The sequence below is a fragment of the Kryptolebias marmoratus genome, linkage group LG24 (genome assembly GCF_001649575.2).
Source record: "Kryptolebias marmoratus isolate JLee-2015 linkage group LG24, ASM164957v2, whole genome shotgun sequence".
In the NCBI taxonomy this organism is placed as follows: Eukaryota; Metazoa; Chordata; class Actinopteri; order Cyprinodontiformes; family Rivulidae; genus Kryptolebias; species Kryptolebias marmoratus.
Genome location: NC_051453.1, coordinates 23,075,786 through 23,089,707, shown reverse-complemented (window position 1 = coordinate 23,089,707; position 13,922 = coordinate 23,075,786). Strand labels below are relative to the sequence as shown.

At 41.2% G+C, this 13,922-nt stretch overlaps 1 protein-coding gene across 1 annotated transcript in view; it reads left to right on the top strand.

The window, feature by feature from the left end:
* The window catches only part of LOC108248746 (epidermal growth factor receptor substrate 15-like 1), a 145,172-nt gene extending 137,522 nt beyond the window's left edge, over positions 1-7,650 (top strand). The window contains exon 27 of the mRNA XM_037974303.1: positions 5,592-7,650. Within this exon, the coding sequence (XP_037830231.1) occupies positions 5,592-5,738 (147 nt within the window). The 3' untranslated portion in view covers positions 5,739-7,650. The remainder of the gene's footprint in view (positions 1-5,591) is intronic.
* Positions 7,651-13,922: the final 6,272 nt, after the last annotated feature.

The following is a 13,922-nucleotide window of genomic DNA, read 5'->3' as shown; positions in this document are numbered from 1 at the left end:
CCATGATATCCGCAAGTTCCTTGGAGGTGGGGAGCTTCTTTAATGGGACCAGGTGCACCATCTTAGAAAAACGATCTATGTTGGTCAAAATCACTGAGTTACCCGAGGATGCGGGCAGGCCCGTGATGAAGTCCATGGCGATGTGGGACAGCAGTCCCACTGGGCGACGACGGGACACTTTGGCTCGGGCACACTGGGGACAGGCAGACACGAATTCCTGGACGTCCCTGTTAAGGGAATCCCACCAGAACTGTGACTTAACCACCGACAGGGTCTTGGTTATGCCTGGATGACAAAAAATTTTGGAGTTATGGCAAAACGTTAAAACTTTAGTCCTTAGTTCTGGAGGAACGAACATGCGATCAGAGGGACAAGCTGAAGGGGATGGGTGCTCCTGAAGTGCCTGACGGAGATCCTCCTCCAACTTCGTGATGGACAGCCGAACAGTCTGGCAAGATGAACTCCTCTGATCTGGATTCCTTATCCACCAATTCTCCTTCATGGATCCGTGAGAGAGCATCCGCCTTTGTGTTCTTTTCGCCAGGCCTGTAGGTGAGGTGAAACGGGAAAAAAACAAAGCCCACCTGGCCTGACGAGAACTTAGTCTTTTAGCCGTTTTAAGATATTCCAAATTTTTATGATCAGTCCATATGACGAATGGCTCCTTGGCTCTCTCTAACCAGTGCCTCCACTCCTCCAATGCCAACTTGACGGCCAGAAACTCTCTCTCGCCGACATCATAGTTTCGTTCTGCACAGGTTAATCTTTTGGAGAAGAAAGCACATGGATGGAGTTGATTATCGTCGAAAACCTGACTTAACACAGCCCCGACCCCTGAGCTTGAAGCATCCACCTCCACAATGAACTGTCTGTCTTCATCCAGTGAGTGAAGGATAGGTGCCTTAGTGAACAGATCTCTGAGTTGGTCGAATGCTGTCTGAGCGTCCTGGTTCCACGTGAACTGGTTCTTAACTGAGGTGAGTGCATGAAGTGGTGCTGCGACCTGACTGAAACTTTTGATGAACTTTCTATAGAAATTAGCAAATCCTAAGAAGCGTTGTAAACTCTTTCTATCTTTAGACACAGGCCAATCATTAATAGCGGTAACCTTAGCCTGATCCATAGAGACCTGATTGGGGGAAATATTGAACCCTAAAAATGAAGTTGTAGTTTGGTGAAATTCACACTTCTCAGCCTTAACATGCAACTTATTTTGCAGCAGTCTAAGGAGAACTCTCCTAACGTGGTCTCTGTGAGAGACGAGGTCTCGAGAAAAAATGAGGATGTCGTCAAGATATACAAAGACGAACTGATTAATCATGTCACACAGGAGGTCATTAACTAGGGACTGAAACACTGCCGGGGCATTAGTGAGACCAAAAGGCATCACCAAATACTCATAGTGACCTGAGGGGGTATTGAATGCAGTTTTCCATTCATCCCCCTCTCTAATACGGATCAGATGGTAAACATTGCGTAGATCTAGCTTGATAAAGAATTTAGCCCCCTGAATTAGATCAAAAGCGGATGACATTAATGGTAGAGGATATTTGTTTTTGATAGTTATGTTGTTAAGCCCCCTATAATCTATGCAAGGTCTTAGAGACCCATCCTTCTTCCCCACGAAGAAGAATCTTGCTCCGGCTGGTGACACAGACGGTCTAATGATGCATGCCTGTAGACTTTCTTTTATATATTTAGCCATCGCCTCTTGTTCAGGACGAGACAAAGAAAACAGTCTACCACGGGGTGGAACAGAACCTGCAAGGAGGTCAATGGGGCAGTCATAGGGTCTGTGAGGAGGCAACGAAGTGGCTTTGACCTTGCTGAATACCTCCTTGAGGTCAAGATATTCAGGGGGTACCTTAGAGATATCGGGATAATTCTCGGGCTTGTCATCCGATTGGCTAGAGTCCAAAACTGCATCCAAAAGACACGACGCTGAACACTTCTCTGCCCATCCAGTAATCTCCCTTTTGACCCAGTCGATTCGAGGATTGTGGTTCGTTAGCCATGTAGCTCCTAAAATGACAGGGAGATCAGGAGAATGAATGACAAAGAATTTCAAAGTTTCATGGTGGTTACCACAAATGGATAGCTGAATAGGCCTTGTTTCACTGTTGTCCTGGGCCAGAACATGACCGTCGAGGGCTGTGATCTTATGATCATTATGAGAGGGAATAATCTCAATACCAAGAGATTTTGCGAATGCCTCATCAATAAATTCTGAATCGGCTCCTGAATCAATAAACACCTGAGTAGATGTCTTATTGCCCTGAATAGACAGTTCAGCTGGGAGAATGAGCATAGAGGAGAATTTGTGACGACTTACTGGGCTCAGCAGGACTCTCCTGGATCCTACTGAGCCTGGCCTTTTACTGGACAGCTTCTGACAACATGGTCCTTGGCTCCACAGTAGAAACAAAGGTTGCTCGCCCTTCGCCTGTTTCGCTCCTCCAAGGATAGTTTAGTCCTCCCAAGCTTCATAGGTTCCTCTGAGGAAACGGCTCCAGCCGTGCTGTTAGAATCCGGTGTAACAAAGGGCCTGAGGACCTCCATACGACTCCTGAAAGACAGGTTACCTTGTTTCTCCTGCCTGCGCTCGGTTAATCGAAGATCGATTCTGGTAGCCAGTTCCTCCAATTCTCTTAGGTTTGTAGGGCGATCTCGAGTAGCCAGTTTGTCTTTTATTTCCTCCTTTAAGCCTTGAAAAAACACGTCGGTTATAGCAGAGTCATTCCACTGACTGTCAGCGGCTAGCGTGTGGAAATCAATAATGAATTCTGTGACACTTCTCCTCCCTTGCTTCAATGAAAACAATCTGCGAGCTGCTTCACGTTCAGGTGCGATAGGGTCAAAAACCCTGCGAAGCTCCGCAGCAAAGTCCTTGTAAACATAACAACACAATGCATCTCGTTGCCACGCCGCCGTGCCCCAAAGTTTAGCTTTGCCAAACAAGAGAAACCACGTAGGCGACCTTAGCTCTCTCGGAAGGAAAAGACGACGGCTGGAGTTGAAAATGGATCTCACATTGTACTACACTGCACTGTTTCGACTCACCGGAGAAGTTTTCGGGTGGAGGAAGCTTCGGTTCGTGCATAGGTGAAACAAACGAGGGAGTAGTGGCCGAGGGAACTTGAGAAACAGCGTTTACTCTAGTGCTCGACAGGTCGCGGATTAACCGCATCATTTCCTGCACGTTAACCTCCAACCCGGAAATTGCTCCGTCTACGTTGTTTCGCCAGCGTTGTTCGTCTGAATCCATATTAGTTTTTGGCCAGATTATTCTGACAAGGCAGGACTTGACAGGATTCAGAACCACAACGACAAGACGAGGTTTTAAGATATTTATTGTAAACGGAACTGGAGCAGGATCAGAGTCTTTGTTCAGGACATTCACGTGACCGCCTTGGAGCGGGACCGGAACAGGTAAGTCCACAGTAACTTGATGTCTCGTAGCAGACAGACGTGTCTGAAAGGGGTTGAGGTGAGAGGGAGAGTCCAGGTCCAGGCAGGGGATCGATACCGATGAGTCAGAGAGCAGAAGCCAAATCCAGAAAGGGAGAATCCAAAAGGCAAAGTCCAGAAGTGCGAGGCGAGAATGGTAACCGGGAAGCAGAGTCCGAAGCAGTATCCAAAAAGGGGCAGGCAAGGCTCGTGGGTCATGGAACAGGCAAGGGTCGAGGAACAAGAAGTCAGGCAAAGGCTGTGAAGGTACGCTGGACATCTACTGAGTATAAACCGTTCAATAATCTGGCAGTGACTGACTGGGAGCTGTGAGTATTTATGCAGGGCAAAACAGGTGAAGCAGATGATGGTAATTGCGTGGGCATGGTAACATGGGCGTGGCTTGAAACTGGGAGTGAAAAGTTACGTGGCTGTGGCATGACTAGAGGCAGGAGGCGTGGCAGGAACAGATGAGACTGTGACAAAAACTAGACCTCTAGATCCAGCTGATTGGCCCTGGGTTGGAGTTGATGCCTGAGCTGACCCCATATGTTGGACTGCATGAGAGCTCATGGGACCTGGCTGATCCCAGGAGGACATCAGCATAATGCAGACAGTTCATAGTATTGTGTGTGTGGATGGGTATTTTGTTGTTAAAGACTGGACCAAGGTTCTGTCTCAGGAGGGATAAAATTAGTGGACAAAGATCTTCAATGTAGATTTGCCGCCTGCTTGCAGATTAAATCTTTTACATCCTAACTACTGGTCTGTATGTGGACCAAATTACGAGTGTTGGGTGTCGGTCTTTTTTTGTCAGTGAGTTTATTACTTAGGAAATGTCTGGTCTTTATACAGGTGTCAGAGACACACAAAATGTCTTCATTACTAACACACAAAGCTTTCTTATCAGTAATCACATTCTGCCTGAGCTACAGAACAAATGTGAACATCTGGAATTATGACCCAGCTGCTCCAATTCAGAACAAATCATCGGTTTCTCTTTATGAATGAAGTCTAACAATTCTGTTTGAATAGTCTAGTCTCCTGTACAAGTTTTTGGGCCCTATCCAAAGATTAGTAGTTTTTGTGAATACAAAAGTTGTTTTTTTTTTGTTTTGTTTTGTTTTTTTAATCTGTACAGCCTTGCATTGATATAGAAACAGCATTTTAATTGTTGAAAAAAGAACGCCACTCTTGCGTTTTCATGTGGACAGCCTAAACGCAACCTTGATGATGTCAAATCTCCACCTCCAACCTCACCTACAACCCAAGGGCATCATCTTCTTCTTGTGTTTACATTTCATACCTACAGAGGCTATAAACTTTATGTGCATCATCCATGCCTTGTTTTCTGGTTTTTGGTGTGGGTGTTTTGCAGCATTAAAGTGTAACACACAGGCCTGGCATAATAATTACAACATTTTGGGTCATTTTCTGCATTTTTATTTGAACAAAAAAGGAAAGAAAGGGCGCTGGGTTTAGTTTAGTTTATGTATATTCTAGCAATTCACAACAAAAAGCATCTCAAGGCACTGTACAATAGAAAACAAAAGACCAAATCATGAACCCAATCTAGATTATCCATCGTTATCTATCTAAGGAACCTACACATTGTATTAGAGCTTCATGTTGTTGCAATCTCCATCCGGAACAGCATATAGACGACCGTGGAAAGGAGGATATTTACAAAGATATTTTCAGAAGCAACAAATAAAAATCTAACAAGGTTGAGTCAGGTACTCTGGACAACTAGAAGTAATCGTCCGGAGGGCCTGACTTAACCTTGTTAGATTTTTCTACCTGAATTATTGAGCATGCATCAAGACTGCTTTGGAAAAACTGTTTTTGTGTAGACAAGGCATCAGATGTCTACCAATCCTTGGTCAAGTTTTTAAAGGAAATATTCCAGAGGTGTGTACAAATCTTAAAATGGTAATAATAACCTGTGTCTTTATTAGTTTTCATTAAAATTGGTTTCTCTTATGAAATCAGTCCTGTGCTACATCTTAAGATCTAAGAAAAGTCAAAACGATAGTACAAAAACTGTTTCAAAACTCTTACACATTTCTCTAAATATGAGCTAACATGAGTATAAACTCCATTTCTGAGAAGGTGTTCTCTCTCCCCGCTGTGTGTTTCTGCAGTTCGGGAATGAGGCTCAGCAGTTGGAGTGGGCCAAGCGTGAGAGCGAGCGGGCAGAGCGTGAGCGGCTGAAGAGGCTCCGACAGCAGGAACAGGAGGACCTGGAGCTGGCCATCGCTCTCAGCAAAGCTGAGATGTCAAATTCATGACCTGAAGCCACTGCTGACCATCAACGAACCAGAACTGCGACTGAACATCTATGTAGACATGAAGCCCAGAATTCCAGTAACTCCCTGTTCTACATTCTGTAACACACATGCACACAAAGAACATGTTCATACAAATCCATTACTGCACGCTGACTTTCCTTTTGACAGAAAAAGCAACCTCAGTTCTGATCTGATGTCCTGATGGATCTGTTCACCAAGCCGAGAAGATCAAACACCTTAGCAGTATTCCGCCTAAACAGCTCTTCTCCACTTGATATCTCAACATGAAAAAATCAGCACACCAACAAAGCACTGAATTGCAAAAGACCTAATGCAGATGTTTTCCCAAATGCAAATATTTTCCTGTTGGTGTCACAAATGGGTGAACATATCACTATGATTCCATCACAGCACTGTTTCCTTCCAGAATTTTCTTTTTTTTCTGATTGCGGTCACAAAGATAAGTTGTTGTCAAGGTTATGCAAGCTGTTTATACTTTTACTCGCTCAGTATTTGTTTTGGAGAAGGTTGGAAATGGATCTGTCCATGATTCATATGGTCTTTATGGGTCCAATCTTGCCTTTTGTTTTAATGAACTCTGTATGGGTTGTACAGAGATAAAGTTGTTTCTTGTGTTCTCATGTTTCTGAAACAACCAGTTTTTGTTTTTTTAAATCAGGCCAGACAAGAACCTCCAGTAACATTAGAAACCCAGACAGGGCTTGGTTCCTGAACATAGCTCACACATTTCGTAACTAACTCATCCCAAGGAAGAGGTTCTCCCCTCTGAAGACATTAAAAACAGAAATCAGAAAGGACAATGGTTGGTCCCTTAGCCCTCGTTTAATAACACAGGCTGTTAGTTCAGTTTTCAGTCCCTGGCTGAGTGTCCACATGTTTTGTTTTTTCAGGTATCCAGATACCTCTTTTTAACAATTTCAGTGTTTATGATGTGAATTGTCAGTAATTTTGTTACAGAACAAATTTAAAAATTAAAACTCACTTTTAAGGCAAAAATCAAATATACATTAACACAAAAAAATCCTTTTATAAAATGTCTTTGAACTTAACACCAAGAGCATCATCACCGGATATTCATGTGTTCACCAGACATTCACATGTTAAACAGATGATCACCCGAGACTTACATGTAACACAGACAATCACATGATTGCTGGATGTTCACATCTATACCAGATGTTCACACTTTCGTCAGATGTTTACTGGAAACTAACACGTTCATTGTCATGTTTGAAAGACATTGACAATTTTGCTAGATGTTCATGTATTCGTCAGATGTTCATGTGTTTGCCAGATTTTCATGTTAGCCAGACGTTCACATTTGTCAGATGTTCACATTTGCTGGACTTTTATATGTTTGCCAGACGTTCACAAGTTCATTAGACGTTGATGGTCTCCATGTCATGATCGACGGAGACGGAGGCGAACCCAGAGAGCAAACTCATTCTTGAAACTACAGAAAACTAATTTATTAAAACGAAAACAAGAGACTGACTGGGCAGCGAGACGAAAACACAAACAACAACAAGGAACATAGGAGAACACAGGACAAGGACTAATGAACAATGAACCGACGGAGTAGTGGAGAAAATGACAGGATTTTAAATACAGAGGAAGATAAGGTAAGTGGGCTCAGGTGTGTGAGGATAATCGCAGACAGGTGGAGATGGGTGTGGCAGGGAAACCAAATGTAGACTGAGGATGAGTGGAAGATTACAAGAACAGGGAGACATAACAGAACCAAAGCCAACAAAAGACAAGAACACCAACTCAAACCCAAACCAAAATACAAAACACCAAGATAACCCAAATCCTGACAGTACCCCCCTCTCAAGGGATGTCCCCCGACTTCCCAAATACAAAACAAGACCTAGCACGGGAGGGTGGTGGAGGCTAAAACAAAAAACAAAGGGTGGAGGGCAAAAACAAGCAAAACGAACAAACCAAAACCGACCTGTCAGAAGGCCAGGGGAGCAAAACAAGACGGCAAAAACAAAGAAAGAGTTCAGGCGGTTGGCCCGGGCGCCGCCCTCGGCGGAGCAAGAGTTCTGGAGGACGACCGGGGCGCCATCCTTGGCGGAGCAAAATATTCATCAGACATTTGTGTTTGCCAGACATTCATGTGTTCACCAGATGTTCACAAGTTTGAGGGACGTTCATACATTTGTCAGATGATCTGATGTTCACATTTACCAGACATTCACATTTACACTTAATATAATGTTCTTAATGTTCACATGTTTTGTCTGGTGGATAGAAGGGTTTATGTTCAGGTTTTGGTGCTAAATGGATGAAATTCTGTCATGATTAGAAGTTTCAATGTCAATGAAAAGTCAGCAATGATGTTGTCAACATGTTGTAGATTATCTTAATTTTTTTGATGGATCACAATGACATGGAGGGAGGGGTGTTGTCAAATCTTCTGATGGTGTCATATGTTTGCCCTGGAGTGATGGGACTAGACGGGAACATTTCTAGAAACATAACTCATATTTTTATTAAGTTTTACTGATGCAGCTGCTAAAAGGTTTGACTTATTTCTGAGCCATGAAACATGTTTCTGTTGTTCTTCTCTCTGTGCTTATGTCCTGGCTTAATGAACATTTGTCTGCAGGTGAAGTTGCAGGAACTTTATGTTTCTAAAGTCAAATATCCCCTTGAACAGTCAGCTGAGGTTTCTGACTCAAAGTAGATTTTTTTAACCATCAGATTATTCAGCTTCTAATAGTGTTTGAAGTGTTTTTTTTATTTTATTTTGGTGCACATTTAAAATAAGAACTCTCACCTGGTCTGTTTCACATTTAGAGTAGAAACCTCTGTTGTAATATTGATCAGAAGTCAGTAAGCCAATTGATGAATTAGATCATCAGGTGAAGCAGCACAACATCGAGTGAATCAGATCATCATCAGTTAAATCATCATGTGATCTAGATCACCTGAAGATGAATCAGATCATCAGTTGAATCATCTAATGGGGCTTCCTGTGCTAAAGGAGGCACTTGCTCTTCTTTTGTCTTCTCCGTCTTCAGGGGTCGCAACAGCGAGTCATCCTCCTCCTCCATCTAACTCTGTTTTTCTGCGTACTCTGTCCTCACTTCAACTACCTCCAGGTCCTCTCTAACTGCATCTATATATCTCCTCTTTGTCTTTGTCTCAGTCGACCCTAAGTACTTGAAGTCCTGCACCTTTGTGACCTCTGCTCCTTGTAGCCTCTCTGTTCCATCTACCTCCCTCTCATTCACACACATGTACTCTGTCTTGTTACAGCTTACTTTCATCCCTGATCTTTCAAGTGCATACCTCCACCTCTCCGAGTTCTCTTCCACCTGTTCACTGTTCTCACCACAGATCACAATGTCATCTGCAAACATCATAGTCTACGGGAATTCCTGCCTGACCTCATCTGTTAGTCTGTCCATCACCAGAGCAAATAAGAAGGGGCTCAGAGCCAATCCTTGATGCAGTCCGACCTCCACATTGAAGCTTTCTGTCACTCCTACAGCACACCACTGACCTGTTGTCCTCATACATGTCCTGTACCGGTCTAACATACTTCTCTGCCACTCCAGATGTCCTCATACAGCACCTCAGCGCCTCCCTCGGCACCCTTTTGTATGCTTTTTCTAAATCCACAAAAACACAATGAAATTCTTTCTGACCCTCTCTATATTTCTCAAACAGCATCCTCAAAGCAAAGATGGCATCTGTGGTGTTCTTTCTTTGCATAAAACCATACTGTTGCTCAAAAATAGTCACCTCTTGTATAAGCCTAGCTTCCACAGCTCCCTCACAGATTTTCTAAAGTTTGTTTGTGTGACCATATGGCTGTTGTTCCTGACCTTTGACCTCTCTCTAACTCTTTTATTGAGACACTCTAATCTTGTGGTTTAGATGACATTCTGTCATCATGTAAAAACTTGAACAAAGGGCTGGGGGGTGTTTAAATCTGTTCGCTTTGGTTTTCTGTAGAACTTTGTGGGTAACACCTCAACTGAACTTTAAATAGTTTCATTAAGTTTTTTTTGACCCAAAGTTTCCAGGGTTTTGCCTCTGACCATCTTTAATCCAGTAGATTAAATGTCATTACCATTTTATCAGAGTCTATTCAACAAGCTCTGACTGTGTGGATGGACAGACTGGGTTCTAACTTTAGACCTGTATTCATAATGTTTATGATCTGATGTCTCCACTGATGATGTTTACTTTTGTTGTTGCTTTATTTATCATTTAAAGCTAGTCTGATGTTTGTAGTTTGATATGTAGCAAACATTTTTTTATTATTTATGTTTCTGTGTTCAGCTTTTTCTCCCATCCCATTTTTCATTTCACTGCAGAATCTACAAAATGTCCAAAATGCCTTCTGGTTTCTGGTACAACCAAGTTTATTTAAATATTAACAATTTTATCAGATAAAAAAAGAAATGTTTATAGAGTGGTTCATTTTTTTTTTGTTGTTGTTTTTGTTTTGTCTTTAAAAGAGAGGATTTGTCCTTGTATATTAAGATTCTTAGGATATTCACAAAATACTTTGAGGAACTAGTCTTGTTTCTCTGAAAGCTTGTTGGATTCTTTGGTCATTAATAGCCCTTCCACTGAAATAGCCAAACTATTTTTTTCCATCTTGTGTACAGAGCCAATAAAGTATCCTGTCTGTTATATTTGTCTCTTACTGAACAATAAAACCTTATGAAGAAACCACTTGAATGATACCAGTTGAGGAGATTTGTTTTACTTTCTCCTCTTCATCCTCTGTACTTTGAACTAGAATAAACATTTCAGTTAAATGAGATCAGACTTACGTTCCATTTCTTTACAGAATGTTGCTGCAGCAGTCTGAAGAATTTTACAGATCTGGTCTAAAATATATTTAATGATTCGTCATTGTCTGCTGCAGAAACGTGAAGGTGAACTGTTGTGTTTTTGTCTGTCTGTGTGTCTCTGTTAGCAAAATACCTCATGACCACTGGATTGATTTGAATTAAACTTTCAGAAAGTAATCATTGGATGTACATCTAGAACTGATTAACTTTTGGTGTCAATTCAAACCAAAATGGTTGCCACAGCAAACTGACCTTAAAAACACAACAATGGGTATAACTCAAATATTGACCTAAAATTTGATGTGGTAGTAGCTGAGATAGTGTCCCTTATCTTTGAGGTGTAGGTGAACCGATGAGTCTTGTCCAGAAGAGGTGGCTCTCCTGTGTTGAGCCATGTGTCTGTGGAGAGGTTGTTTGGTCTCTCCAATATAGAGGTCTGAACATTCTTTGCTGCACTGAACTGCATACACCACTCCGCTCAGTTTTCTCTGCAGGGTGTCTGGGCTCTCCCTTAGAGATAGGGTGAGAAGCTCGGTCATCTGGGAGGGACTCAGAGTAGAGCAGCTGCTTTTCCACCTCGAGAGGAGCCAGTTGAAGTGGCTCGGGCATCTGGTCAGAATGCCTCCTGGACGCCTCCCTGGTGAGCTGTTCCGGGCATGTCCTACCGGGAGGAGGCCCAGAGGAAGACCCAGGACACGCTGGAGGGACTATGTTTCTCAGCTGGCCTGGGAATGCCTTTGGATTCCTCCGAAGGAGCTGGCTCAAGTGACTGGGAAGAGGGAAGTCTGGGTCTCCCTGCTTAGGCTGCTATCCCCGCAACTTGACCCCAGATAAGCGGAAGAAGATGGATGGATGGATATTCAGAGTCAATGCTATTTGACTATTAGCTAAATTTCTTATTAATGATTTGACAGATTTTTTTTTTAATTCTTTATTTTTAAAGGTATTGAGAACATTACAGTAACACAATTTCAGTCTGTGATCAAATACAAAATTCCTTCTCTTTAAATTTTCCATTTCCATAAACAAGATAAATAAATAAAAAACAAAAACAAACCAAAAAACATAGAACGGGGGTATTGTGGAAAAAAGTTACTTTTACGTATATAACAATAAGTAAATTGTATAACAATTAGACACACTGAAGAATGAACCCTCTCTTTTAATTTTCAACTATCTAGTATTCTTGCATATTGTGTTTTGTTGATGTAAGACACCCATTTGAACCACAAGATACTGAACTTGTCCAATTGAAAACAAATTAAAAATGTTATTCTTTCCATCTGACAGATTTCACTAACACACTCTATCCATTCTTCTATAGTGGGGGGTTCAGGGAGGAGCCAGTGTCTGGTGACAGATTTTTTCAGGCTGTAATCAATATTTTAAACAAATATTTTGCGTTTTCAGGTAGGGATTCTGTGTTACCTACCATAAAGATAGCAAATTTAAAAGGTATACTTATATTCAAGATAATTTCAATATTTTTGTGTATTTCTATCCAATAGTGTCTTTTAATCGTACAGTCCCAGAATACATGTCAGTGGTTGGGTTATGTGTTTCTACATTGCCTCTGGAATTTAAACTCCCCCCTGGTATAGAAAGTGTTCTGTTTTGGTGTTATAAAATGTCTAAGCAAGCATTTCCAATTAAATTCTCCCCATGAATACGAATTGGTACATCTCCAAACAGTCGTGCAATAATTGTGCCATTCTTCTTCTGTTATTTTCATTTTACTTTCCTTTTCCCATTTTGTCTTCACATATAAGGTTGAATGTGTTATTTTATTCATAAGTCCCTTGTATAACCGTGATATAATACCTTTTTTGGATTTTGCCTGATATGCCATTAATATTTCTTGAAGCACTGGTTCCTGCTCGTCTATATGCTTAATAATTTCCCGATTAATATAATGGCGTACTTGTAGATATCTATAAAAGTCCTGTTTTCCCAAGTTATGGCTTGTTTTAAGTGTTTGAAAATCTTTTATTTGCCCTTTATCCATTAATGAGGAATATGTTGTTAGGCCTTTAGATGTCCAACTACGGAATCTGGTATCTACTTGACTTGGTTTAAAATCAGGGTCGTAAGCAGACCATCTTATAATTCTTAGCGTATCATGTAGTTTATATTCCTGTTTGACATCTGTCCAGATTTTAAATTGGAATTTTATCCTGGGGTTTTCAATTTTGAGTTTAATCTGTTCAGAATCTTTATTCCCCAAGATTGCCAGGGGGGCGTCTGGAGTAAGAGCCAATTCAATGCCCTTCCATCGGGGGTTATAGTTTTTATTACAAAGGTTTATCAAGGGTTTAATTTGTGCAGAGTAATAGTAGTTCTTTAAATGTGGTACTTTTATACCCCCTTTTTCTTTTGAGAGCTGTAGTATTTTAAATCTAATTCTCAGCTTTTTTCCAAGCCATATAAATCTGGAAAGCATTGTGTCCCACTCTATAAATTGCTTTTTTGTAATTTCTGTCGGTAGGGCTTGAAACAAGAAAATAAATCTTGGTAGTAGGTTCATTTTGACAGTTTCAATTCTTTGGGTTAAACTCATGAAGGGGGTGACAGTCCATCGTTGTAAATCCAAGCTAATTTTGGTCAGAAGGTCCTCATAATTACACTTAGTTATTGTGGATGTATCCTTGGGGATCAGGATCCCAAGGTATTTCAAGGCAGTTTGGTCTATTTTTAGTTATAAATCAGCACATAGAGATTTTGACGGGTTATAAGTGAGTTTCAGTATGTGTGTTTTTTTCACATTCAATTTGTACCCTGCAAATTCACCAAAGCTGTTCAAGCTCTAAAATAATGTAGGCAGCGTTGTTTGGTTCACTTATGTATACCAGCACATCTTCTGCATATAGTGCCACCTTGTGTTCATCACCAGAAATGTTTATGTCTTTAATATTGTCAGTTTGCCTTATTAGTTGGGTAACGGTTTTATGTAAAGGGCAAACAGTAAAGGAGAGTCCACATCCTTGTCACGTTCCACACTCTAAATCAAAGGTATTTGACAGAAGTCCATTGATTTTTATCTGTGCATTTGGTTTTGTGTATAATGACCTGATTACGTTAATAAAATTGGAGTGAAAACCAAACTTCTTGAGTACTTTATATAGAAAATACCAGCTTACTGTATCAAAGCTTTTTCGGCGTCTAGACTGATCACTGCAATTTCACAATGTTAAAGGAAAAAAATCAGTGCAAGAGACAAGAACTTTTGAGCGGGGAATTTTCTGCAAACTGCATTTACACTCAAACATGATTTTTTCAGCTGATCAAAAGTTTAAGACCATAGTCTTTAAAAGCCAAAAGCTGTGCAAAAATCTGGATTCCATGT